Genomic DNA, 27,937 nt, shown 5'->3' with positions numbered 1-27,937 from the left:
TTTACTGTATTACACTTTAGTGTCTTAAACTGGATGTAACCTTGGCAACAATACTGTTTCATTTGACTTACCTCTGATCTGACTGGTGAAACTGAACGATACTGAAATCACTCCCTGGCCGCTCTGCATGTCAAGTGTGTCCTCGTTCACTTGATCAAAAACACTGAACCCAAAGTTGTTCCAGATACCTGGCTAGCGTCTTGCATGTTAGCTCTGCCATCATTGGTGTGTGTGAATGTCAGATATTAAGAAAGGTGCTGCTTAAGTGCAACATGACCCACATTATTGCAACATACTTCAGTATACTGTGTAGTAAGTTAATGACATAACCAGTGAGTGGCTTGCTCTTTTTTAGCAGGGGTAGGGTGAGCAAACATAGTAAAATGACACTACTTCATAAGGTATGGAGGCTACAATATAGCACAGAATTTCACAATTTTGGTATATAGTTTAGAGAATAATATGGACTAAAACTGAGAGAAAAAAGCACAAATGCAGGAATAGCCTCTTTGCGGTAATATATGGCAAAACATGCTACTCTGTGCAGGTAGCCTTTTCTGTTGCTGTTGATGATGATGAGGATGAGGATGATGATGTTTTTCATTTTACCAAGTCTAAATAATGAAATTTAAAACAAAACCACTTGTATGGTTAAAAGCTAATAGTACTGTCATTCAGGAGTTCCAAAATGATTGACATACAGACAAAGCAGAATGGATGCAGAGCTAAGCTTTAATGAGAAAGAACAAAACATCAGATGATTTGACAATTCTTGTTGCAAGACCAAACCATTTTCCCTTTGCTGTATTTTTTATCATGTAAATAAAGAGAAGCACTGGCAATACAATAAAAAACTTTAATTTTAGACACTTCAGATGAATGGCATTAGTGGTCAATTCTACAGTGTGTGTGTTCATGAGAAACACACTGTAGCACACTGACGTCTTCTAATAGTTTTTGAACAACAATGAAGATCTGTGGCTTGGAGGAATAAAATAAATCAGGCTTTTGGATTCACATACAGCACTAACTTGCCAGTTACATTAATTATTGGTGCTGATATTTTCATGAGATTGGTTGGCAATAAGAAAAATAGTGCCTTTTTTGATTTTGATAGGTCACAAAGTGAAATGGATCAGTACAAAAAACAAAAATTGGGTGTTGTATGGATACTAGCATTGAGGACACAAAGAGACAGACGACACACACACACACACACACACACACACACACACACACACACACACACACACACACACACACACACAATAAATGCACAAAACAGAAAGAACCATCCGAGCTGTTACTCAGATTTTCAGGCCCTTTCAGTAGCCTTCTTACTTCTAGCCTCTACGTCTACCTCTACGCATGCCACCTCTTCTACGCATGCCACCTCTGCTACGCATGCCACCTCTCCAACGCATGCCACCTCTGCTACGCATGCCACCTCTGCTACGCATGCCACCTCTTCTACGCATGCCACCTCTGCTACGCATGCCACCTCTTCTACGCATGCCACCTCTGCTACGCATGCCACCTCTCCAACGCATGCCACCTCTTCTACGCATGCCACCTCTGCTACGACGGCCGCCTCTTCTACGCATGCCACCTCTTCTACGCATTCCGCCTCTCCTACGAAGGCCACCTCTTCTACGTATTCCAACTCTGCTACGACGGCCACCTCTCCTACGACGACCACCTCTCCTACGACGACCACCTCTTCTACGCATTCCACCTCTCCTACGACGACCACCTCTTCTACGCATTCCACCTCTCCTACGTCTTCCACCTTTTCTACGCATCCCACCTCTTCTACGTCTGCCACCTTTTCTACGTCTTCCACCTTTTCTACGCATGCCACCTCTTCTACATCTACCACCTCTTCTACGTCTGCCACCTTTTCTACACATGCCACCTCTCCTATGACGGCCACCTCTTCTACGTCTTCCACCTTTTCTATGCATGCCACCTCTCCCACGACGGCCACCTCTTCTACATCTGCCACCTTTTCTATGCATGCCACCTCTCCTGCGACAGCCACCTCTTCCACGTCTACCACCTCTTCTACATTTGCCACCTCTCCTACGTGTGCAGCCTTTCCTACGTCTGCCACCTCTCCTACGCCTGCAGCCTCTTCTACGACGGCCGTTGCACATGCGGCCAGTGGTTTTGCCAGTGCCAGTGCCAGTGCCTACAGCAGTGCCTTCACCTGGACCAGTGCCAGTACCAACAGCTGTGCTTTCACCGGTGCTGGTACCAGTGCCTTCACCTGGACCAGTGCCAGCACCAACAGCTGTGCTTTCACCGGTGCCGGTCCCAGTGCCTTCACCTGGACCAGTGCCAGTACCAGCACCAGCACCAGCATCAGTGCCAGTGCCTTCACCAGTACCAGCACCAGCACTAGTGCCAGTGCCAGTACCTGTACCCATACCAGTACCAGTACCAGTACCAGTGCCAGTACCAGTGCCAATGCCTATGCCAATGCCTATGCCTATGTGAGTGCTTTGACCATGGCCAGTGCCTGATGCAGTGCTTTCACCAGTACCCGTGCCAGTACCCTCTCCTGTGCCTACACCGGCACCTGTGCCAGTGCCTTCAGTACCACCTTCACCAGTGCCTTCAGTACCACCTACACCAGTGCCTTCAGTACCACCTACACCAGTGCCTGCAGTACCACCTACACCAGTGCCTGCTCCGGTGTCTACTCCAGTGCCTGGTGCAGATGTACTTGTTTCTGCACCTGCACCTTCCTGTTGAGTTGATGGAGCTGTATTTGTCACACATGAGGGTGTAACATCTCCACCTGAGGAGCAGCTGGTGCACTGAAAAGCATCATCACCTGGTTTATAACAACGGAATATGTTGTCAAGCCCGAGTTTGGAAATGTCAAGTTGTTGGAAGGATTGAGCCAGCTGAGATGTGTCAGCATCAGGAACATCAGCTACTTTAGAAAAGGCAAAGGCATAACTGCTCCATTTCTGAGTGACATCATTAATCTTGGTAGCAATACCATTTGCATCTGGGGGCCCTTCAGAGTAGATTATGAGGACATTGTCTTGACTGCTTTGTGTAAGCGGCTCTAGGTTTTCAAGAACACGTGACACTGCATCTGCCTGCGTGGCTGCAACCACTCTGGTGCCTTTGTACACTTGACCGTTTGCAACAGTTTCTTTCACTTTGTCTGCTGGGTCAGCTTGAAGGACTTCCTTGAGATTGTTTGGATCTTGATTCTGTGGGATGTTCACAGCCAGACTGAAGGTGTCACCAAGTGCATACCTGCCAAAGGGAAACATACATTTTCACAATTTTAATGTTCCTGTGGTACTGCAGTTGGACAGACAGCCTACATGGTGAGAAAAGGAGACTAACAACAGGAGGAAAAACTGCATCCTGAGCTTGATATACCACCAAAGAACTAGGCTTTGCTAAAGTTCCATGTGGAAGTAAATTTATATGAATAGGAGAAAAGAAAACCTTATCAGTGAGAGAATTCATCTGAATGGTCACACTGGTTAGAGCCTTGCAGCAAAACAAATCAGCCAATACAAATTCATTTTTATATGCATGTTCTTGTATATGAAGCAGTATACATTTTATGTTTTTCAGAGATTAAGGGCTTCTTTCTAGAATCACAGTTTTACATACATTTTTCTGAATCAGTTGAAGAGATCTGTTTTGGAGTCACAGATAACTGATGACTGAGTGCAAATAGACTACAGCAGGGGTGTCAAACTCCGTTCCTGGAGGGCCACTATCCTGCATGTTTTAGATGTTTCCCTCTTCCAACACACCTGATTCAAATGATCAGGCTCGTTTTCAGGCTTCTGCAGAGCTTGATGATAAGCTGATCATTTGAATCAGGTGTGTTGGAAGAGGGAAACATCTAAAACATGCAGGATAGTGGCCCTCCAGGAACTGAGTTTGACACCCCTGGACTAGAGTCATAGACATGAAAGATATGAGACAAAAAAACACAAACACAAAGCAGCAGTTTTTAAAGACTCACTCATTTTTGATGCCTTCTACAATACTTGTGAGCCACGTCTGTTCCACAGCAGCCAAACTGTTTGGAGGAGACAGGAAGAAGGCCAGCACCACAGCCATCCAGCCCAGGCCAGCCATCTGCACAGATCAGAGTGAACAACAGAGTGGTTTAAACAAGCACAAAAGAAACTGTGTAATATTCATTAACCATGAGCATGACAAACTTCAATGTCAGTTTAAAAGAAATATGTCATTCTCAGATTAACATGTTTCAGCTGTTGAAGCCATTTAGCTCATTAAACATTTTATATAGTTGGAGTCTTGGAGAGATGATCGCTCACCTTCACGCCTGTTGCCAGCTGGATCTGCTGGTTTTCACACCCTATAGATACAACACAAGGAGGCATTAATGTTTGTTATTCTAGAAATGGTCAGAGATCTTCTATAAGTTATGCTAAACAGTCACCTATGCACATTTCAGTTTCATAGCTGAAATCTTTACTTGATAAATGGATTTGTCATGACTGACAAATAAACTGAAATAATTTGGACAACATAGGTTTTGACTTTGTGTTAATTTAGTTGAATAACTGACGTTATACAGGGTTTACACATTATTCAACAGTTTATAGACTGAGCAGTTCATCAAGAAAGCAACTGACTAAACATAAATAATAGTAAGAGTTGCAGACACTGTCTGTGTTGAACTGAGGAGTGAAAATTTGCAAATTTATTGCATTTACCTTTTGTGGGGAAGGATGTAAGATGCTGTCCTCTGCTTGTTGCTGTTCTAGTGAACACGGTCTGAGGGACTTTTTTTATAGAGGACAAGGAAACTATTACTAAACTCTTCACTGTGGGAACATACCCTTATTTGAACACGACCTTTTAAACAGTATGAAGTGATGAAATGATGCTTCGTCATCTTTACTTGTCATCCCCTTTTGATTGAGAGACAGAGAAAGACGGAGTGAGGAATAACATTGAGACTTAAATTGAAGAAGCACTGAGCTTCCACCGTGTTAAGATTCAAGAATAAACTGTGAGGTTCCTCTCAACAGTGCAGATGAACACATTTACAGGGTGAGAGGGATAGAGATATAAGCTTACAATGATAAGAAGGCAAACAATACAAGAAAGCTGGGCACCAAGCTGTATATGCCGGAGAAGGGTCCCATAGTGTTGTGCAAAAGCTTATAATTCTGGTTTGCAAGCATGCAAAAGCATTATAAGAAACGTGTGTTAGAGTTTGTTTGACAATTCTGTCATAATTTCCATGCAGTAACTATTTTAAAACAAACAACTGTAGAACTTTTTTCTTGTCTCTATGAGAGAAAAGTAGCAGTTTGACTCTAATGCTTGCAGGAGTCATGACATTAGTATATCACGCAAGGGGCATTGTCTTGCTAAAACATCCAGTTTTGACCTCAATGAACAGAGCACATGCAGAAGGGAGCATGTAGGATTGGAGAATGGCACAATACTTGACAGAGTTCAATGTGCCATGATGGTGAGATGACCAATATCAGCAGCACTCATACATCCCCAAACCATGATACTGCCTCCACCATGCTTGACAGTAGCTACTGTACATGCTGGAGGCAATGCTTCGCCTGGCCTTCTGCGCAGTCTCACTTAAGCGGGAAGAAGAAAAAGCTGGAAACTGGACTCATCTGAATCTTCTTCGCATTCCTGGCTGTCCAGTTCTTGTGTTCCTGGGCCCATTGACACCAGGCTAACCTCTGTCTCTCATTGATCAGGGGCTTCTTACAGCCTTGTAGGACCTTAAGCCATGATATAAAAGTTGTCCACGTATAGTGCAGGTTGAACACTGGACACCACTTTGGTTTGACCACTACAGCTCCGGTGATTCAGTGGTTTTCCTGCACATGTGGCTCAGGATGCGGCCATTTCTTGCTGAAGAAACCCTTGAACCAGATCTTGATTTTGGGACCAAGTAGGAGAGTCCACAAAAAAAAAACCTGCAGCAGCTCACCTGCAGCTCATCTGAGGCACTATAAAGACCAGTGCTGCACCGAAGGCAGTATCGGATCATCCTGCTTGCTGTGAGGTTACTGCCGGAGCAGCCTGCCTCCCCCCACCCAGCCATCCTCCAGGTGGGAGGATGTGGACCCCTGACTGCTCCAGTCGACCCGGCCGCTCCACACTGAGGATTTGGCGACATCCCAGGCTGCTGCTGCCACGCTCCCTTGAGCGTCGTGAGCGCTGGAGCGTACCTTCCCAGACTGCCACCCCCAGGAGCCCGCCTTCCCCTTTTCCTCACCAGTAGTGAGTTTGTTGCCCTGAGTGGCATTGATTGTTTAATTTGTTTATGAAACCCTGCCTGAATTTTCCGTCTGTGTGTCGCCTGCTCTGTGTGCACTCACCTTGGGTTCACTTTTCCCCCACACCTTAACAGTTAAAATCGTGTTCTGTAAAGCCTTGTAATTCCGTGTAGTGTTCTAAAATATTCCCAATTCAGTGCAAGTAAGGGTTACTTTAAAAATATGCAGGCTTATTTCATGTTACTTTCATCCTGTTCCCTTTCAATTGTGGGCTTTGCGTATTTACTGTCTTGGTTTTAACAATAAAAATAAAATGGGACACTACTATCATTTGGGCATAGAACTAATGCTTGCTTGTTCACACATTGTTACAACAGCTCACCTCTTCCTTCCATAATGATGGGAGCAAGCCCCTCAGCACTACTGCCACCTGGCTCTGCTTCTGACACTAAATCACATTTTCAAACTGGTCATAATTCTCAGCACAGATCTCTGCTTTTTACAAAGCTTTCTGATCAGTTCAGCTCAGTTTCATTCATGTAGAGCTGAATCATCTCATAGCATCTCAGGACACTTCTCATACACCATACTCTTCATTACATTAATTCTGATAATATTCACTCTATCAGCTCCTACTATCCCACTCTGGCCTTGTGGGCTCATGGATGGTGCTTGGTGCTGGATCTTTCTTGTGACTCTGAGGGGCTACAGGACAAAGTTTCCCAGTTATGTGGCTTTGCATCATACTATTATTTAAATTATTTGGGTCAATAAATAATTGCAGGACCTTTTGAGTTTGAAAAATTCTGGAATTTGTTTTTCTAATACATTATTTTTCCTTACAAAGTATTCCTGAAATATAGTGTTTTCAGTAATTATCAAGCTCAGGCATCACTGATTTCAGATATTAAAATGAAAAACTGAGATGTTAACTCATTATTTGGTCAACTATGTTATGGACAAAAATTGTAAAGTTTAACTTTGGGTAAATGTCAGATATTTAAACAAATCATTGTTCTTAGAAGAATATCTGTCCAATTGCTTACAATAATCGCCAACTATTAAAGAAAATGTCAGTTTTTTGCATTAAAACTCCTAATTTCTCAGAATGCAGTTAACGGTCCAGATATTTTTTCCCAAAACTCCTGAAATTCATGATAATTTTCTTGATTAAATTATACTAAGCTACATATTTCACAGCTACTACGTTTCTAAGTTTTTTGCTTTGAGTTTAGGAAACAATGTAATTTTTTTTTTCAGAAACATAATAGTAACGTAGCTGACAGCATGGTATCATAGTTGCCAAAAGTAACATAGTTGACTGGACATGAAAAAGTATAATGATTTATTTATCAAATAATATAATCATGAACTAAATAAATTATTACTGTATGTTAGAAAACTGCATATTCCATCTCTTGTGGATTTAATTAAGACCTTTTGATGTCATTGTGATAGAAACAGATAATACAGACTCAGACTAGTTTACATGGATCACTTGCAAGTTTATTAACTTACAGAGACATTGCAAACTTAAACAGTGATCCGAACCTACAAAAAACAACAATGGTATGAGAAATTGCTCACACAAACAAATGCACGATGTAAACTTTTTTGAAAATAGTGTTTTTTGAACAAAAACAAAAGTGCATTGCATTAAGCAAAAAATAAAAGTGCATTACACTGACTAAATAGCATAGTGCTCTATTGTGTCAAAACATTTAACAAAATAAGTGTGCTTCACTGTTCCAACATTTTGAAAACAAAATAGTGGAAACCATTATATCCTAATTACACTAATATTTCAGAACCTAAATTCAATGTTGGCATCACCTAATGATTCCCAGGCACCCAGGACGACCTGTAGGAGTTACTGATGCAGTGACAGAACATCCTCCCCAACTGGCTTCTCATCTAAGAACATGGCTAAGCTTGATGAAGTCCCTTTTATCCATGGAAGTATCAGTGTGTGTGTGTGTGTGCGTGTGTTTGTGTGTGCGTGTGCTGCTCTAAATAAGCTTGGCTTTGGAGAGTCATTTATTCACTGGGTGTTAGCACTATATGATTCTCCTAAAGCTACTGTCACCACTAATGGAATCGCCTCAAAGACCTTCACCTTACAGAGAGGCACCAGACAGGGCTGCCCACTCTCTCCTCTATTATTTGCGATATTCATTGAGCCGTTGGCAACAGCTGTGCGCCAGGATGTCAGGATCCAAGGAATCCGCTCTGGGGCAACAGAACACAAAATTAATTTATACGCAGATGATATATTACTTTATTTAGAAGAACCGGCTACTTCATTAAGGGAAGTATTTAACTTAACTAAATGTTCACAGTTATCAGATTATTCCATAAATTGGACAAAATCAACATTACTTCCGATCACAGAAAATTCATGGAATCCTGCAGACCAGGACCCTCACTACTCTTTCCCTACAGGCAACTTCAAATACTTAGGTATAAAAATTTCACCTAAATTATCTGAATTAACTCACTTAAATTTTGCCCCACTACTGGATAACATCATCAATGACCTACAGCGCTGGAACAATCTCCCTATATCTCTTATGGGACGAATAGCTACTATTAAAATGAAAATCCTACCAAAAATAAATTACTTCTTTGCAATGATTCCATTCAAACCAACGTCCAACTGGTTCCAGTCGCTGGACTCGGCTATCACAAAATTCTACTGGAATAATAAAAAAGCAAAAATCAGTCAATCTACTCTTCAGAAAAGTAAATCCGAAGGAGGTCTAGAAGCACCAAATTTTATGCAGTATTATTTAGCTAACCAGCTACAATATCTTATTCTATGGACACAACCTAACAGAGATGCCAACTGTTGGTTAGAATTAGAACAGAAGGATTGCAATAGCATCAGACTTTCAGACATACTCTTTATTACAACATCCATCAAACGACATAACTGTTTTAAAAACCCAATGATTTCCTCCACCTTGACCGCTTGGTGGAAGGCATTAGAAATTGCAAACTCTAAATTGGAGCCCTGTAAGTTTTCTCCCATTTGGTACAACCCTGATTTTCAGGTTAACAATCAGCCGCTCCATTTAGCTGTTTGGGAGCAGAACGGAATCACACATCTCCACCACCTCTTTTCAGATAATACATTCATGTCATATACAAACTTGCTTCAAAAATACAAAACAAAAAATGGGAATTTTTTACATTATCTACAAGTTAAAAATATTATTAAGAAAAGAATCCCAACACTTCAAAGCACGCTCCAGCTGCCAGCATTAGCTGAAGCAATCATAAAGCTTTCTCCGACAACAACTAAAACCCTCTCTAAAATATATAAGTTACTCTTAAGCACTGATACAATACATTTACCCATCTCTAAATGGGAGTCAGATCTATCTATATCCCCGGAACCAGACTTGTGGACTCAAATTTGTGATAATGCATTTAAAATGACAAAACACACAAACTTACAACTCATCCAATACAAAATTCTCCACAGAACACATATTACTCAATATATGATGAACAAAATGGGATTCTCCGACTCCGACATCTGTCTCCAGTGCTCCCAGAACACTGCTGATACTTATTTTCATGCTCTATGGCTGTGCACCCCCGTAAAAAATTTCTGGACCAACGTCTCAGAAAAGCTTTCCGCAATCTTGAACTGCAGGATTCCTTTATCTCCAAGTCTGTGTTTACTCGGCGACTTAACAACAACGGACCTACCACGCAAACAATCTCAATCCTTACTTGTAGCCCTCGCCATCGCCAAAAAAACAATCCTTGTTAACTGGAAAAATAAGCAATCTCTGAACATCAACCTCTGGTTGAACCTCCTAATAAATCACATTTCAATGGAGAAAATCTCTGCTTCAAATAAAAATCAGTTGTTAAATTTTATACAAACATGGTCACCATATGTTAACTCCCTTAACCCTTAGGGCCCTAGGGGGGTTTAGGTCCGTTTTTGACAAATTCTGATTTTACCTTTATATTTCACCTTAAAAGCTGTTGATCTTGCTTTGCTTGGTATCTTTTTTTTCAGCACAACCTCACCTGTGTGATTCTATAATTATTTAGACATTTTGATATAATGTATGGACATACTTGACCTAAAATAGCAGAAAAAATACAAAATCCGAGCAGAAAAAAGTTAGATTTTTTTGCTGTGGACACCATAAACATGTGTAATGAATCTTTTTCAGAACTTATAATGTAAATATAAATTGTTTGTCATAAAATAATGTACAAATTTAGCAGTTAACACAGTTATATACCACTATTTGCACTAAAATGGAGGAATTTTTTTAGGCGTTTTTGCACAACTATTTACAAAATCATGAGGAGTCACAATAAAATTTTACATAAATGAATTTGTACCATTCCAAAAAGCTTTTTCTGTCCACCACAATCTCTACAATGACAAAAACAACAGAAACAGTCTTTTGGACCACAGGGAGAATCCAGAGTCCTGGTGTTCTCCATTGCTAGAATATGTTTATTATGAATGTTATTATTATTGTTGTTTTATTATTATTATTTTATTTTTATTATAATTATTGTTATTATTATTTTATTATTATTATTATTAGTAGTAGTAGTAGCAGTAATATATTACATCTGAAACAAAATCTTCAGTTTCTGTGCATCTTTGGTGTCTAGCAGAGAGTGATCTGTGGCCAAAGCCAGTGAAGGACTTGCTGCTCTCCCAAAGACTTATAACTATCACCTGACTAAAAATTTTTTTTAAAAAATGATAGAAAGTTCCAAATCCGCACTTTGGCCATCTCTCCTCTGTGTATTTCTAAAACATTCCACTCTCTTACTATGAACACAGAGACTGTGGGCGTGTCTGTGGGCGTGTCTGTGGGCGTGTCTGTGGGCGTGTCTGTGGGGCCGCTCCCCGTCAGAGCGTCTCTGTCACTCAGCTCCAAGTTTCTTAGTCACCTTTGGGGAAATCCAGTTCGCGTTTTTACTCCAAAGAACTCCAGGTTTGTGAAAATCTGGTCCACATTTTCCTTCCTACACCAAGCATAACTCCAAAGGTCTGTGTTTCTGGCCAGATGCTTTCAGCAGAGAGGACTCTCGGCTGAGTCCAAAGTTCAAAATTTCGCGGCGCATAAAAGACGCTGGAAATAGCTCTGGTGAAGTTCGGTAAAAAATGTGGCGTTTATTATTGATCATATCTCTGGTTTTACTTGGCCGAACAACATGATTCAAAAACTGGTAGAAAGTTCAAAATCGTCACTTTTAGCACACGTTTAAAGGGAGACTCGCCGACGTTTCATTTTCCTGCTTTGTTTTGATTACCGCAGCGCAACAAGAAAACGCTCCAGAGCGTCTTTCGGGTGGCAAGGGTTAACTTAAACCTGGTAACCTGACTCTGCCTGTTAGCGAGAGCCACCACATCACCTCAATATATGTTGCTGCTTATGTACTTTGGCACTGTGTAACTAATGATTGTCTTCAGTTAGGAACCCAGTCGCTGTCAGCAGGATCGAGCGGGCCGTATCCATGACAACTTACAGTCAACAACTCCCCAGGATCCTCTGTCTATATGCATGAATGGCTAGCTTGGTGTCACTGCATGCTTGGCTAATCTTCCAGGTGCTGTCCCCTGTTGCTCGACGTGGTTGGCCTTGCTCCCCGGGCGGCGCTCGGTTTGGGCGGTCGCCGGGTCGCCACGGGCGCCGGGGGTCGTGGGGGGCTGGTGGCGTCGTGCGGGGTGGCTGCTTCCGTGGGGGGGGCGTGGTGGGCGGTTCGGCTCGGTCGGGCGCCTGGTTTGGGCGGCCGCCGGGTCGCCATTTGCGACTAAAAACGTCGTGGGTGGCGGCCCGGCGGCCGTCTGGGTCTGGCGCCCGGTCGGGCTGGGCCGCCTGTCATGTTTTCTTCATGGGGGTGGCTGCTTTGTGTGGTGTCGTTGGCCTGGAAATGTACTATTCCTACTCCACAATTCCCCTCCAATTTTAATGCACCACACTACCTGGGGAATGGGTGGTTATGGGGTGGGACGTCATTAGACGGGATAGGCCCCAGTGCAATGTTGTACTGTAGTCCCCCGTCTATGCCCCCACCCTGACACTACTTCCCCCAATTTTTACGCACTACATACACATTTACATTTTGGGCTTGCGGGGAGACTGAGGGGGGGTTCGTTACCCTCTGCTCTGCATCATCGACCCTCAATCTTAAGGCACCACACACACTTGTATATACACTTGGGTGGGTCACATTCACAGTGCAGGGCTAGTGTTCACCAGTCGGGGAACTGGTGAACTCAGTAACAGGGTAATTCACAATAGGTTTACTGGCGTGACCTCCGGGGCTTCTCCCTGCCGGGCCCGAGGGCCCGGGTTGTTGTGCCTCCCCTGGTGCTCTTTCCTCTCCCTGCCTCCCTCAGGATCACATCTCTCTGGGCGGCTGGGGGTGGGCTGGGCTCGTTTGCCCTTGCAGTGCTGTTGCCCGGTCCGTTGGTGCTGTTTTCCGGCGAGCGGGTTGCCTCCCGGATTTGCCTCCCGGAGGGCGGTCTGGCGGGGGGGAGGGTGGCTGGGGGGCGGGGGGAGTCGGGTTGTGGGGGAGGGTGGGGGGAGCGGGTGGTCATGGGGGAAGTGGGTCTGCTATGGCCCGTTCTGCTGCGCGGGCCTTGGGGCTCTGGCTGTGTCGGGGGGGGTCGCTCCGGGCTCCTGGGCTGGGTCTCCGCTCGGTGGCTCCTGCGGGGGGGCGGTGTGGGCCTCCTTGGGCTGGAGGAGACAGTTCCCTCCTTTTGGTGGAGGTTTTCATGCATGCCAGACCCACCACACCGGCACCTACCAAAACTCAATCGAGTTTGTTCCTCCGGTCACTGAGTCAGTGGAGGTTGCTGGGTTAGTGTCTGTGGATCTCACTCTGCTCTATCTATCCTTCTTGTGGCCTCCTGACATCTTCATGATTGATCCATTTGGGATTTTGTCGTATTTGGTGTTTGTGAAGGGTCTTAGATTTGTAACTGGTTTCAAAGGTGTGAATTAAAGAGCACAAACAAATAAAATGCACCTTTTCTCTCAGAACACTGTCCATGTCACTTTTTGTCTGTCCTGTGTTTGTTTTATGTTTCACTTGGGTGTGCACAGCCCTCAATGGCATAATGTAGGAAACAGCTTGAAATAAACATGATAGGTTAATTTGCCATGAGGACAGGTGATGGTCGCAGTCACAAAGAAGAAAAAAATTGCATGAAGCTTAAGCAATGACACCATGGTTGGTTGGTGTCATTTTTGAGCGGACTTGCAGACAAAAAAAAAGAAGAAAAAAAAAACATGGCATTTTTAGAGAAAGGCTCTTCTAAATATTATATATGCAATTTAATAAAATTGAAATTGAAACTTTTTTATAAAGATATTGTGGTAACATTGTTGAAACGCCATAAATCCATACTTGTTTCACACACTACTTTATATTAAATAACTAAGAAATAAGAGAAAGAATATATCTTGAAGTCTGGCCAGTCTTTTCTTCAGGAGGAAATGACATCATGTGGAGCAGGTCATGTGATCTGGAATTAACACACTTCCTGGAGAGGTTTTTTTGTAATGGGGAATTAGTAGAAAGTGATTTCTGGGACACAGATACAATTTGTTGTTTTCCATATAAAATCTGGTATATTGCCAAAAAGAAATATCTGTCATGATTATCTGAACTTAATAAAAAGAACACAATCAGAACTATTTCTGAATCAGCTCATTTTCTTATTGTTTCGCTCATTAGAAGGTGGTTGTTACTAAATTGGGACATTATTTAGTTGACATTTCAGTGCTATCCAGTCATTTTTTATTAACAACTGATTGTTTCCATAATAAATAATTCTGGAATTTGTAAAGACATGATTATAATGAACAAAAAAACTATTAGTTTGTTTTCTCTAAATAAAAATGTGTGCAAGATATATCCCATGGACTTCAAAAGTCCCACAATTAGATATTGACCCATATAACTTTGTGTTATATGCCACAATGCCGCACAACTCATTGACTTGATAATTAATTAACTTGAACAGTGGTTTGCAGGCAAAGCTCAACATCTTGTCATACCCGTTTCATCATCCTCGTCTGTCATTTAAAACAACAAACTTGTTTACTGAAAAAGTTTCCAATTTGAGCACATTTGGCTGCATCTGTTTCCAGAATTCTTGTATTCTTCATGCCACACTTGCTCTTCCTGTCTATGAAGGTTCTCATTCATCCAGGTCATCTTGATTTCTCTTTCTGTTTTCCACCTTTCAAACGCCTCTGACCATGTACACAGACGTGTTACATCAGGGTACGTCTGCAAAAAAAAAAGTAAAGAAAAGGAAAGAAACAAAGAAAAAAAATAGCTGCCAGTGGAGGCGGCCCACAGACTGCTGTAGCAGCATATGTGATCAACCTAGTGCCATGACTGAAAACAAGCTCAAAAAAAAGGTGAACACTGGCCCTCACAGCGCAAACATCACACTGGCCCACCAGGAATTTTCCCAGTCCTCCTGATTAGCCTGCTTGAAACTCTTTGTATTGTTTTGTTTACTGTGGTACCAGGAGACAAAAACATGAAAATACATTTACCAACAGAGACCTGATAATGTTTTTTTTTTTTTTTTTTAATCAGCCACATCTTTAACAAAAGAGGCAAACATGTTGTTTTTATGATGTGTTGTCAACTATTTGGCAAGTCATGCTGTGTAACATCATTTGGACTCTCTGGTCTTAGAGATAAGCATGTAGAAGGGGAACTGCTAGAATGACTCCTTTAGTTTACTCAAGATTCATGTCATTCTCACATGTGCAACACAAAATATATTGACTTGTGCCAGACTAATACTCCTGTTTTAATCTGCAGCTGGTACAAGGTGGAGGCCCCTCACACTGGAGTGTTCTATCCAAAGCATCAGAAAGTAGTCAGATTATCATTTATATTCATGTGATCCATATTGTTCTCCAAAGATCCATAAAATGATTCTAATGATTTCCTCACTCAGTACTCGAGGCTATCGGTAGTCTGTTGTTGTTACATACCTATCTATACCTACATATTGGGTTTTATAATGTAACTGTCTTGGAAATTATAGTGAAAATAAAGAATATCTTAACAACAATGATAAACTGATGAGTAATTGCTGTTTAATGTGTTCTGTTTGGGCCAGCTTCCATCTGTCATATTCACTATCGACTGCAGCAACAGGATAACGTAGCTGATATACATAAGGGAGGAAACACACATAACTTTGGAAAACTAAAAATGAGCTGTGACCATGAAAAATCCCCACAAAATGAGGAAACTGTGAGGAAGAGTGGTGACAGAACATCAGCAAATTGGAAGTAGGTCACATTTCTCATCGGAAGGATGGTATCATTTACAAGACATGCAGATGGACCAGGCCCAAGAAATTTAGAAATCATTTGAAAATGTAGTGTTATCATCACAGTAATTATACAGCACAGAAGACTAAACTGTGGCCACTGGGACACAAGAAAGTCTGCTGTGTTTGATCTGTACATGCTTTCATGGGAAGTTCTAAATTCTCCAGAAATCCTGTGCTGTGTTTAACCACTGTGCTTGACACCCCTCAGGAACAATCATGGTGCTACAGAACAAACTGTAAGTGGCTGCTGTATCCTTGATTTCTGTGTGAGAAAATTGTTTTGGGAAGATGTGTCCAACATGGACTGTTTCATTCCTCAGCAAACACCGGAGGTGAGATGTTCAGTTTCTAATATTACAATAGCATGGCAGTGTAGTAAAAGAATCTGGCTGCTAAATTCGATTACTGCTGGTCCAGACCTATCACCCACTCAAACATTTGATGCATTACAAACAAAAAAATTCAAGCGAAGGAGGCTTTTAACTGTTGATGAGCTGAAATCCTGTATCAGGCAAAGTTTCCTTCATTCATTAAAAAGATACTTGTTGGGTCATCACGATATTTTGTGAAAACATTCATGTTGGCAGTAGACCTGGTAACAGGACGAACCCCTGGACTGTCCATGCAGCATACTAACAGGCTCTGCTTTTGTTTAGAAGCCATAAATGTATTTGCTTCAAAGCAAGGAGAAACTGTAGTTTAAACTGTAGTTTAAGTGTAGATTCAGATGTAAGACAAGAACAGATAAAATACCCAGAGTTTCTGATATTGTGCAGGCCTATCTAAAAGCAATCAATCATTCTGAACGTTATTGTGCCCTGTGACAGACTGGCGACCTGTCGCTCAAGTCAGCTGGGATAGGCTCCAGCACCCCCCGCAACCCTAATGAGGATAAAGCGGTGTATAGAGGATGGATGGATGGATGAATGTTATTGTCACATACGGAGCATACAGACCCAAATGCAGACAGACAGGACACAGCAAACAGAGTAAAGATGTAACAATTTATTTAATAAAATAACAAGAAATCAAACACAAGAATACTAGAGGGTAAGACCGTAGTGAAGACGAGAGGAATGGCAGGGCCTGTACGATCAGAACTCTGAGGAACTACAGAATCCCAGAAGGGATGCAAAGCTACATGTGTGAACTACTTAACACAGTACAGACTTCATCCTGAGTATCTAAGTGTTTAAAAGGCAGGGAAGTAACCAGATCCAAGCAACACAGGGCTAGGACAGTCTTCAGGAACTGAATATGGAATTTACACAGATAAACACACAAAGCGATACTCAGAAACCAAAACACAAGACTGAACACCCACTAGCAGTGCAGCTAACAAATGCATACTAGACAGGCTACGCAGAATACAATGTCACGTAAGGCGACAGAAAACACACACCACTGTGATGAGTGAACACAATGAGTGAAAGCTCTAACATCTGTAACTACAAAAAGAGCCAACAACGAGAGCTACCAACGACTCTGAGGCAGGTATTGAAACTAACTACGTAGCAAGCAGTAAGGCATGGGAGAATGGTCCAGGGAATGAGGACGGAGGAGGTGACTGGAGGAACCAGGGAATGTGTGTCTTCAGGTTCTGATGTGCACAGAGAGTGAGGGACAAGGAACCAGGATCCAGGTGAGGAATGCTGTCAGTTTGAGGCAGGAATTCAACAGGAAGCGTCACAAAGAACAAGGCAAGAGAGTAACGGTTAAAAAGAGCAGAGCAACTGAGCTGAAGCTGGCCTGAGTTGACTAACTGTGAATAGTGTAACGGTCCACAACCAAATGATGAACCAAGCTCTTCTTTTAAGACACACAGAGAAACAAACAGATGAGCCCTCTCTGCTCTCCAGCTGATTATCCAATGGTTCTTCTCACCCACATACACCCACACAGTCATGGCTACAATAGGGCAGGGGAAAAGGAGGTAGGACTGGCAGCTAAGCAGTGTTCATCTCCCTTCACTGGCTTCCAGTTGCAGCCCGAATCAAATTCAAAACTCTCTTCCTGGCTTACAAAACATTTACAAGAACGGCCCCAGCCTACCTGGATTCCCTGATCCAGGTTTACTCCCCTTCAGGCCCACTTCGCTCTGCATGTGAGAGACGCCTGGTGCTTCCAGCCCAGCACGTCTCGAAATCTCTAGCCAGACTCTTCTCCTCTGTTCCCACATGGTGGAACAAACTACCAAACTCTGTGCGTTCTGCTGAGTCCCTTTCTACTTTTAGGAGACAATTGAAGACTCAGTTGTTCAGAGAACACCTTGGCACTTAATCCGACTCCACCTTAGGGGTAGAATAAGTCAGGTGGTCCAAAACCTAGCATTTATTTAGCACTGACAAAGATGAAAAAAGGATGGGGGGAGGGGGGGGTTAGCAATTCTTCTGCAACTTGATGGCAACACCTTTGATCAATCACACTTGAAGCCCTTTTTGCACTTACTACAAGTTTTTCCTTATGTCTGAATTCTTGCTTGTGTTGTACGTCGCTTTGGACAAAAGCGTCTGCTAAATGAAATTGTAGAATTGTAGAAGCAGTGATGAAGGGCATGACGGTCATTTCAAGAGCTGATTATTTCAGACAAGATCAGTGCAGTGAGAGAAAAAGAAGCTTTTTTAACATGAACTCTTTTTTAATTTTCTTATTGTAGAATGCACAGGTTGGGTATGTGTCTCATTCTTGAGCTGAAAGAAATCTTCACGTTTCATCCTGACTTGCAGAATGACCACAAGGATTTCATCACAGTGACAACTGAAGCAGCACTGTTGATGTGGGTGGTATGATGATACAGTGGTTGGCACTGTCGCCTCACAGCTGGGATTTTTCTGTGTGGAGTTTGTATGTTTTCCCTGTGCCTGTGTGGGTTCTCACCAGGTACCCACATGCTTTGGCTTCCTGTCACAGTCCAAAAACACCATTTAACCTTTCATTATCTATACACCGCTTAATCCTTATTAGGATCACAGGGGGCTGGAGTCTCTTCCAGCTGACTGACAGTCTATCACAGGGCTACATATGGAGACAATCACACTCATATTCACAGCTACAGACAATTTAGAATCACCAGTTAACCCGTTGCGTTTCAGTGTTCCGCCCGCAGAACACTTTGAGATCTGCATAAGCATTTCCTTAAATGTCCGAAGCTGCAAACGCGATTATACAAACACTATACGCCGATGGAAAGCTTAGATTCTCATGAATCCACCGGTATAAACCACTTTCAGATGTGATTACCACAGCAGGTAATATAAACACATTTGTCCGACAAACAACGAATATCCATCCATCCGTTCTCTATACACGGCTTCAACGTACACAGCGCGACTCACATTTGCGGGTTCATTATTACACACAGATGAAAAGATTCCACAAAAAACGGCCATAATCCAACCTTGGACATCCAGATGAAACAAGCCAGTGAAATATTTTGTCCAAAACATGTCTTGAAGATGGTATATGATCCACGAATAGGTCGTTTTCGAGGAAATGCACCTCGCGATGCGCGTCCAATATTCCCTGTATTTCTCGTCATATTTTTTATTTACAAATAAAATATTAGCGATTTTTTGTACTGAAAATGGCTGGAATTCACTGCACCTTATAGGGCTATCCTCAGCATGTTTTTTGACTGTGGGAGGAATCTGGAGAACCTAGAGAAAACCAACACATGCATATAGAGAACATGAAAACTCCGTATAGAAAGATCTCAGGCCGTTACTGTTGTGTTTATAACAGATGGAGTGGAAGTTGGCTCAAAGGTGAAAAACGACATAGAAGGGGAACAAGTTAGTAATCAGTGGCTTTGTTTATGAACACCCGTCTCATGCAGTCTTCACACAGCTTCTTGTTCTCCTGTCTGTCTACAATGTCGCACACAGAGCACTCCCGGTTGCTTTACCGAATTCTTGTGGTGGTTATGAGTAAAATACTAAACATTAAACCCAAACTGGCATTTACCAATGCATCCTTGTGTTCTTACCATGCACATTTTCTTTAAACACCACAGATCTTCTGGCTGTTAGGCCACAGTGCTAACCACTGAGCTACACATGTGGACAAAATTGTTGGTACCCCTCAGTTAAAGAAGGAAAAACCCACAATTCTCACTGAAATCACTTGAAACTCACAAAAGTAACAATAAATAAAAATTTATTGAAAATTAAATAATCAAAATCAGCCATCACTTTTGAATTGTTGATTAACATAATTATTTAAAAAAACAAACTAATGAAATAGGGCTGGACAAAAATGATGGTACCCATAACCTAATATTTTGTTGCACAACCTTTTGAGGCAATCACTGCAATTAAACGATTTCTGTATTTGTCAATGAGCGTTCTGCAGCTGTCAACAGGTATTTTGGCCCACTCCTCATGAGCAAACAGCTCCAGTTGTCTCAGGTTTGATGGGTGTCTTCTCCAAATGGCATGTTTCAGCTCCTTCCACATATGTTCAATGGGATTCAGATCTGGGCTCATAGAAGGCCACTTTAGAATAGTCCAACGCTTTTCTCTCAGCCATTCTTGGGTGTTTTTGGCTGTGTGTTTTGGATCGTTGTCCTGTTGGAAGACCCATGACCTGCGACTTGAGACCAAGCTTTCTGACACTAGGCAGCACATTTCTCTCCAGAATGCCTTGATAGTCTTCAGATTTCATCGTACCTTGCACACTTTTAAGACACCCTGTGCCAGATGCAGCAAAGCAGCCCCAAAACATTACTGAGCCTCCTCCATGTTTCACCGTAGGGACAGTGTTCTTTTCTTCGTATGCTTGGTTTTTGAGTCTATGAACATAGAGTTGATGTGCCTTACCAAAAAGCTCCAGTTTGGTCTCATCTGTCCAAAGGACATTCTCCCAGAAGCTTTGTGGCTTGTCAACATGCATTTTTGCAAATTCCAGTCTGGCTTTTTTATGAGTTTTTTTCAGCAGTGGTGTCCTCCTTGGTCGTCTCCCATGAAGTCCACTTTGGCTCAAACAACGACGAATGGTGCGATCTGACACTGATGTACCTTGGCCTTGGAGTTCACCTTTAATTTCTTTGGAGGTTGCTCTGGGCTCTTTGGATACAATTCCAACGATCCGTCTCTTCAATTTGTCATCAATTTTCCTCTTGCGGCCACGTCCAGGGAGGTTGGCTACTGTCCCGTGGGTCTTGAACTTCTGAATAATATGAGCCACTGTTGTCACAGGAACTTCAAGCTGTTTAGAGATGGTCTTATAGCCTTTACTTTTAAGATGTTTGTCTATAATTTTTTTCGGATGTCCTGGGACAATTGTCTCCTTCGCTTTCTGTTGTCCATGTTCAGTGTGGTACACACCTTTTCACCAAACAGCAGGGTGATTACTTGTCTCCCTTTAAATAGGCAGACTGACTGATTATGAGTTTGGAAACACCTGTGATGTCAATTAAATGACACACCTGAGTTAATCATGTCACTCTGGTCAAATAGTTTTCAATCTTTTATAGAGGTACCATCATTTTTGTCCAGGCCTGTTTCATTAGTTTGTTTTTTTAAATAATTATGTTAATCAACAATTCAAAAGTAATGGCTGTTTTTGATTATTTAATTTTCAATAAATTTTTATTTATTGTTACTTTTGTGAGTTTCAAGTGATTTCAGTGAGAATTGTGGGTTTTTCCTTCTTTAACTGAGGGGTACCAACAATTTTGTCCACGTGTGTACTTTGCAGTCCAGTCTAAAAACATGGAGAAAAGGCAGATAGAAATTAAACAAACATTTTTGTTGTTTAAATTCACGTCTATGTCTATTCATCTGTTCGATCTTAACCAACATGTATTTTAATTGAAAAACTTTGATTATTGTATCAGATATTGCTATTTGACAGAAATGCTATTAATTGCAATTAATTAATTGCAAAGCCTCTAAATAATTTGATACATTGTTTAATTGCATCCCATCACTAATATTTTTTAATATATATGATTATGTACAGAATCTTCATCCTAAAACTTCTCTGTATCAGTCAGTCTCTAAAACTTGGATTCACACTTTCTGGGGTTTCATGTGTGAAAAACTTAAGGAATAAATCCCATCAACCTGCAGTGTGGGACTTACTGCACCAATATTCCTCTTTAGAATCTGTGTGTGACTTTGATGCACAAAGATGAGTTTTTAGTGGTTCAACCAGTGACTACAGGGAACTTTAACGGCTAAACTGTGCTGAGTGAAGCAATAACTTGTAAAGTATGTTAAATTATATCTATATTTATGAAACAATGATCATCTAAAAACTTTCTCTAATCATTCAGTTCCAATGTGTTTGATGTTTGCCCTGGAAATGGTCAATAAAATCAAGTGTCTTGGTTTTTACATGGACAGGTGAAGCTGAACAAACAGAGAATTGAATAAAACAGGTTCAGGCTCAGAGGAGTGCTTACCTTCACTGCTGCTGCTCACAGGACCCGAAAGTCCTAAAACAGCAAACACACGATTAATGCAGATTATAAATTAAATGCATGTATTCACAGTGCAACACCCAATAGATGTTTTCATACACTGTTTGTGAAACAGAGATTTTGTGGAAGAAAGAACTCCCTAATCTCATTCCAGACTGGTCTAATGTGGCCTAAACGTTTCAGCTTTAAAACATTTTTTCTTGAAGGTATCAGGAGAGATGTGACTTCATTAAAGCTCTTGTCATTGTCTACTTTCAGTAATAATTTGTACTGAAGCTTGCTGCTACCTATCTGTGTGGAGGAGAGTTCAGTACAGCTGGGTGAAGATCTTTTACCTGCTCTGTGGGAGAATCTGTTTTCACTTTGACATTAAAGAGTTTTTTCCAATACATTTTTTTTGTTAAAAAAGCTAAATTTTATTGACCATGATTGATTTATGAAAGAAATAAAAGGGTAAATCATCAAAGGGGGTAAATACTTATGATAGGCACTGTATGTGTACTTTTATTTTTTTTTACTGTATTCTTTCTCCTGTTTATTAATACTGATATTCCTTTTTTCATGATTGTACATTGATCTTCAGCAGTTCCATATAAAGTGTGATGCACATCAATAATTCTGAGATGGAAATATTCTCAGCTGTGATCAAAGCTACACAACCACATGCCAAACAGTTCAACTATTAACTAAAGTGTCTTTAACTGCAGGTAACCACGGCAACAACTCGATGCTGAAATCAATCCCTGGACGCTCTGCATGTCAGTGTGTCTTTGGTCATTTGGTCAAAACACTGAACCCAAAGTTGCTCCAGATGTCTGGCATGCACCTCACATGTTATCTCTGGAATCATTGGAGTGTGCAAATGTCAAACAGTGCAAAGTGCTTTGAAAGTAGAAAAGAAAACTTTGGTGTATTCTAAAGTAAGTGCATGAAAAATAACCAGTGAGTGAATTACTGTTTTGTAACAGGGGTAATGGGCAAGTGTCCCCTGTCCTCACACCACCAAGAAACACCACTTTAAAGATTTAAAGATGAAGATAGCACGACTTCACAGAATATACTGGTCACAATGTAGTATGGAATTGATTCATTCTACTCCATAGTTTCGTGAATGATGTCAATTAAAATTGAGAAGAAAGCACAAATACTGAACCACCTCAGGAATTGCCTCTTGGTGGGAATATATGGCAAAAGATGCTATCCTATGCAGGAAACATTTTATTTTTCATTTAAAACATGTCTAGATAATGAAATCTATGACAAAATTAAGTGTATGGTCAAGAACTAATAGTAATGTGATGTAGGAGTTCCCAAATGATTGGCCCACAGACAAAGCAGAATGGATGCTGAGCCAAGCTTTAATGAGAAAGGACAGAACATCAGATGATTTCATAATATGCTGTACAAGTACAGAATAATATGACAGAAGTACTGTAAATATTGATGTGGATTTACATCGAATCATTTTTTCTTTGCTTTAATTATGTCATGTAAAATTCAAAATTAAGAAAATTACTGGAAAAACAACAAAAAACTTTACAAACATATATTGTTTCATTAAAAAAGTAGTGAGCATTGTGGTTTTGCTCCAGTGCGGGAATTTTTATTTGGTGTTTTAGTTAGTATGACTAATTTAAAATGAACTGCATCATGAAAAACACAATGTAGCACACTGATGTCTTCTAATAGCTTTTGAACCACAGTGGAGCTCTATGGCTGAGAGGAGTGAAATATATCCGGCTTCAGATTCACACACAGCACTAACTTGTTGGTCCTGATATTTCATGGGTTAATATCGCTGGTGGTGGGCAGCACGGTGTACAGTGGTTAGCACTGTGACCTCATAGCCAGACGATCCCTTAAATCTTTTGGTGGAGTTTGCACGTTCTCCTTCTGCAGCGTGGGCTCTCACCGGCTTCTTCCCACAGTCCAAAGACACGCCCAGCTTAATTAGTGATTCTAAATTAGTCGTCGGTGTGAATGTGAATGTGCTTGGATGTCTGTCTGATGGATGGATGGCTTGATTGGCTAAAAAGTGAAATGCACAACTATCATTCAAAAGGCAGAGAAACAGAAAAGAGAAACAAGAAATAAATGCACTTTTATGAAGCAGAGACTATTATTTGGGCAGTTACTCCGACTTAGAGGTGCTTACAGTTGCTGTTTTCTGCCTCTACGCCTGCCACCTCTTCTACGCTTCCCTCCTCTTCTACGTTTGCCACCTCCTCTACGTTTGCCACCTCTTTTACGTTTGCCTCCTCTTTTACGTTTGCCACCTCTTCCACGTTTGCCTTTTTTTCTACCTTTGCCACCTCTGCGAAGCTTACCGCGTTTTCTTCCCTTCCCTCCTCTCTTTTGCCATTTTCTAACCTTACCACCTTTTCTCCGTCTACCACCTCGTCCACGCTTGCATCCACGGCCTCGGCACTTCCGAAGTCGGCCAGCTTTCCCCTTCCGTCTTTGTCTACGAGCGCTTATAGCAGTGCCTATGCCAGCACCAGCACCAGCACCTACACCAGCAGCCACACCACCACCTACACCAGTGCCTTCAGTACCACCTTCACCAGTGCCTGCAGTACCACCTACACCAGTGCCTTCAGTACCACCTTCACCAGTGCCTGCTCCGGTGTCTACTCCAGTGCCTGGTGCAGATGTACTTGTTTCTGCACCTGCACCTTCCTGTTGAGTTGATGGAGCTGTATTTGTCACACATGAGGGTGTAACATCTCCACCTGAGGAGCAGCTGGTGCACTGAAAAGCATCATCCCCTGGTTTATAACAACGGAATATGTTGTCAAGCCCGAGTTTGGAAATGTCAAGTTGTTGGAAGGATTGAGCCAGCTGAGATGTGTCAGCATCAGGAACATCAGCTACTTTAGAAAAGGCAAAGGCATAACTGCTCCATTTCTGAGTGACATCATTAATCTTGGTAGCAATACCATTTGCATCTGGGGGCCCTTCAGAGTAGATTATGAGGACATTGTCTTGACTGCTTTGTGTAAGCGGCTCTAGGTTTTCAAGAACACGTGACACTGCATCTGCCTGCGTGGCTGCAACCACTCTGGTGCCTTTGTACACTTGACCGTTTGCAACAGTTTCTTTCACTTTGTCTGCTGGGTCAGCTTGAAGGACTTCCTTGAGATTGTTTGGATCTTGATTCTGTGGGATGTTCACAGCCAGACTGAAGGTGTCACCAAGTGCATACCTGCCAAAGGGAAACATACATTTTCACAATTTTAATGTTCCTGTGGTACTGCAGTTGGACAGACAGCCTACATGGTGAGAAAAGGAGACTAACAACAGGAGGAAAAACTGCATCCTGAGCTTGATATACCACCAAAGAACTAGGCTTTGCTAAAGTTCCATGTGGAAGTAAATTTATATGAATAGGAGAAAAGAAAACCTTATCAGTGAGAGAATTCATCTGAATGGTCACACTGGTTAGAGCCTTGCAGCAAAACAAATCAGCCAATACAAATTCATTTTTATATGCATGTTCTTGTATATGAAGCAGTATACATTTTATGTTTTTCAGAGATTAAGGGCTTCTTTCTAGAATCACAGTTTTACATACATTTTTCTGAATCACTTGAAGAGATCTGTTTTGGAGTCACAGATAACTGATGACTGAGTGCAAATAGACTACAGCAGGGGTGCCAAACTCCGTTCCTGGAGGGCCACTATCCTGCATGTTTTAGATGTTTCCCTCTTCCAACACACCTGATTCAAATGATCAGGCTCGTTTTCAGGCTTCTGCAGAGCTTGATGATAAGCTGATCATTTGAATCAGGTGTGTTGGAAGAGGGAAACATCTAAAACATGCAGGATAGTGGACCTCCAGGAACTGAGTTTGACACCCCTGGACTAGAGTCATAGACATGAGAGATATGAGACAAAAAAACACAAACACAAAGCAGCAGTTTTTAAAGACTCACTCATTTTTGATGCCTTCTACAATACTTGTGAGCCACGTCTGTTCCACAGCAGCCAAACTGTTTGGAGGAGACAGGAAGAAGGCCAGCACCACAGCCATCCAGCCCAGGCCAGCCATCTGCACAGATCAGAGTGAACAACAGAGTGGTTTAAACAAGCACAAAAGAAACTGTGTAATATTCATTAACCATGAGCATGACAAACTTCAATGTCAGTTTAAAAGAAATATGTCATTCTCAGATTAACATGTTTCAGCTGTTGAAGCCATTTAGCTCATTAAACATTTTATATAGTTGGAGTCTTGGAGAGATGATCGCTCACCTTCACGCCTGTTGCCAGCTGGATCTGCTGGTTTTCACACCCTATAGATACAACACAAGGAGGCATTAATGTTTGTTATTCTAGAAATGGTCAGAGATCTACTATAAGTTATGCTAAACAGTCACCTATGCACATTTCAGTTTCATAGCTGAAATCTTTACTTGATAAATGGATTTGTCATGACTGACAAATAAACTGAAATAATTTGGACAACATAGGTTTTGACTTTGTGTTAATTTAGTTGAATAACTGACGTTATACAGGGTTTACACATTATTCAACAGTTTATAGACTGAGCAGTTCATCAAGAAAGCAACTGACTAAACATAAATAATGGTAAACAATTATGAGTTGCACACACCGTCTATGCTGAACTGAAAATTTGCAAATTTACTGCATGTACCTTTTGTGAGAAAAGATGTAAGATGCTGTCCTCTGCTTGTTGCTGTTCCAGTGAACACAGTCTGACGGAAGTGTTTTTATAGAGGTCAAGGAAACTATTACTAAACTCTTCACTGTGCCACTATACCCTTATTTGGACATGTCTTTTAAACAGTATGAAGTGATGAAATGATGCTTCGTCATCTTTACTTGACAGAGAAAGACTGGGGCACCAAGCTGTATATGGCGTAGAAGGGTCCCATAATGATGTGCTAAAGCTTATAATTCTGGTTATTTTTTCAGTTCTAGTAGCTACAAAATGTATCTGCGTGTGTCTGTGTGCTACTGGGATTGCATTTAATCCAACTAAAACATTTTGACTGATTTTGCCCAAGAATGTGAAACAATGTTGGAAACGTGGAAGAAGTTGGAAATATTACATTTTCACAAGAGGCATTCACTTTGAAGCTTAATCAAAAGAAGAAAAAACAAAACAAAACAGCCACCATTTCAGACTTCAGACCCGATACTTCAGATTTAACCATTTGTTTCAGAATGACATTCATTTCTGTTTGGCAGTGACTCTGCTCAGCTGATGCTCTGGAATAATCTGAGCAAACACAACACAGACAGTCCCTGAGATCACAACTCCCCCAACCTGCATTCCCAAACGGAGCAGATTTGGGAGATGAATTTATGCTAGCAGCATGACGTTTCATTTGAATGTATGGAATCAAGAGCATGCTAAATGCAAACAGATGAACGACTGCCAAGGCACTGTTAATGTGACTTCATACAAAGGAACTATATGAGACTATAAGTGGCATCAAGTGTGATGCATTTCCTGGAGTCAATCCCAGGTGTCTTAGAGTAGGCAGGGGACACCCTGGACAGGTCACCAGTCAATCACAGGGCTACATATACAGACTAGAAAAGCACTCGGAGAGCGCAGACCTCCGCCAGGCCATCTGTTTGTCTGTCTGTCTGTCTGTTTGTCTGTTCCTGGATCCAGACGGTGATCCGGATCACCTCCAAAATCTAATCGATTGTTACTTTTGCTCTTCCGGACATTCTGTAAAAATTTGGTGAAAATCCGTCCATGACTTTTTGAGTTATGCTGTTAACAGACAAACAGACAAACAAACTCCGATGATTACAATCACAACAATCACACTCACATCCACACCTACACACAATTTAGTCTTGCCAGTTAACCTCAGTATTATTTTTTGGACTACTCCAGCT

General features: G+C 41.6%; 2 protein-coding genes across 5 annotated transcripts; one reads left to right on the top strand and one right to left on the bottom strand.

The window, feature by feature from the left end:
- Nucleotides 1–787: 787 nt before the first annotated feature.
- LOC127533167 (uncharacterized) lies at nt 788–2,608 on the top strand. Its single transcript, XM_051945651.1, has one exon. It carries the CDS (start codon nt 1,068–1,070, stop codon nt 2,523–2,525), a length of 1,458 nt encoding a protein of 485 aa, XP_051801611.1. The 5' UTR covers nt 788–1,067; the 3' UTR covers nt 2,526–2,608.
- A 3-nt stretch (nt 2,609–2,611) lies between these two features.
- LOC127533170 (keratin, type II cytoskeletal 2 epidermal-like) lies at nt 2,612–26,799 on the bottom strand. 4 transcript variants are annotated; one of them, XR_007940935.1, is made up of 5 exons: nt 26,715–26,799; nt 26,312–26,352; nt 25,993–26,108; nt 24,592–25,262; nt 2,612–2,653 (listed from the first exon to the last, which is right to left on the bottom strand). XR_007940935.1 is itself a non-coding variant. In XM_051945663.1 (5 exons), the coding sequence occupies exons 3-5, from the start codon at nt 26,106–26,108 to the stop codon at nt 24,209–24,211; spliced, it is 1,122 nt and encodes a 373-aa protein (XP_051801623.1). In that variant the 5' UTR covers nt 26,312–26,352; nt 26,715–26,799; the 3' UTR covers nt 23,398–24,208. The 4 variants fall into 4 exon arrangements, 2 of the variants coding, with proteins under 2 accessions (XP_051801623.1, XP_051801622.1); XM_051945663.1 differs by lacking the exon at nt 2,612–2,653 and having other exon boundaries at nt 23,398–24,615; nt 24,664–25,262; XR_007940936.1 differs by lacking the exons at nt 2,612–2,653; nt 24,592–25,262 and adding an exon at nt 2,661–3,276.
- Nucleotides 26,800–27,937: the final 1,138 nt, after the last annotated feature.

This window comes from Acanthochromis polyacanthus, chromosome 3 (genome assembly GCF_021347895.1).
Source record: "Acanthochromis polyacanthus isolate Apoly-LR-REF ecotype Palm Island chromosome 3, KAUST_Apoly_ChrSc, whole genome shotgun sequence".
In the NCBI taxonomy this organism is placed as follows: domain Eukaryota; kingdom Metazoa; phylum Chordata; class Actinopteri; family Pomacentridae; genus Acanthochromis; species Acanthochromis polyacanthus.
The sequence above is the reverse complement of the archived record's forward strand: the minus strand, read 5'-3'. Positions and strand labels throughout refer to the sequence as shown.

What these genes read in the sequence shown, in the direction of transcription:
- LOC127533170 (XM_051945662.1), bottom strand. Translation starts at nt 26,108, where the DNA reads ATGGCTGGCCTGGGCTGGATGGCTGTGGTGCTGGCCTTCTTCCTGTCT. An exon ending in GTAGAAGGCATCAAAAATGA is followed by an intron (nt 25,263 to 25,992) that starts GTGAGTCTTTAA and finishes TCCCTTTGGCAG; the next exon opens with GTATGCACTTGGTGACACCT.
- LOC127533167 (XM_051945651.1), top strand. Translation starts at nt 1,068, where the DNA reads ATGAGATTGGTTGGCAATAAGAAAAATAGTGCCTTTTTTGATTTTGAT.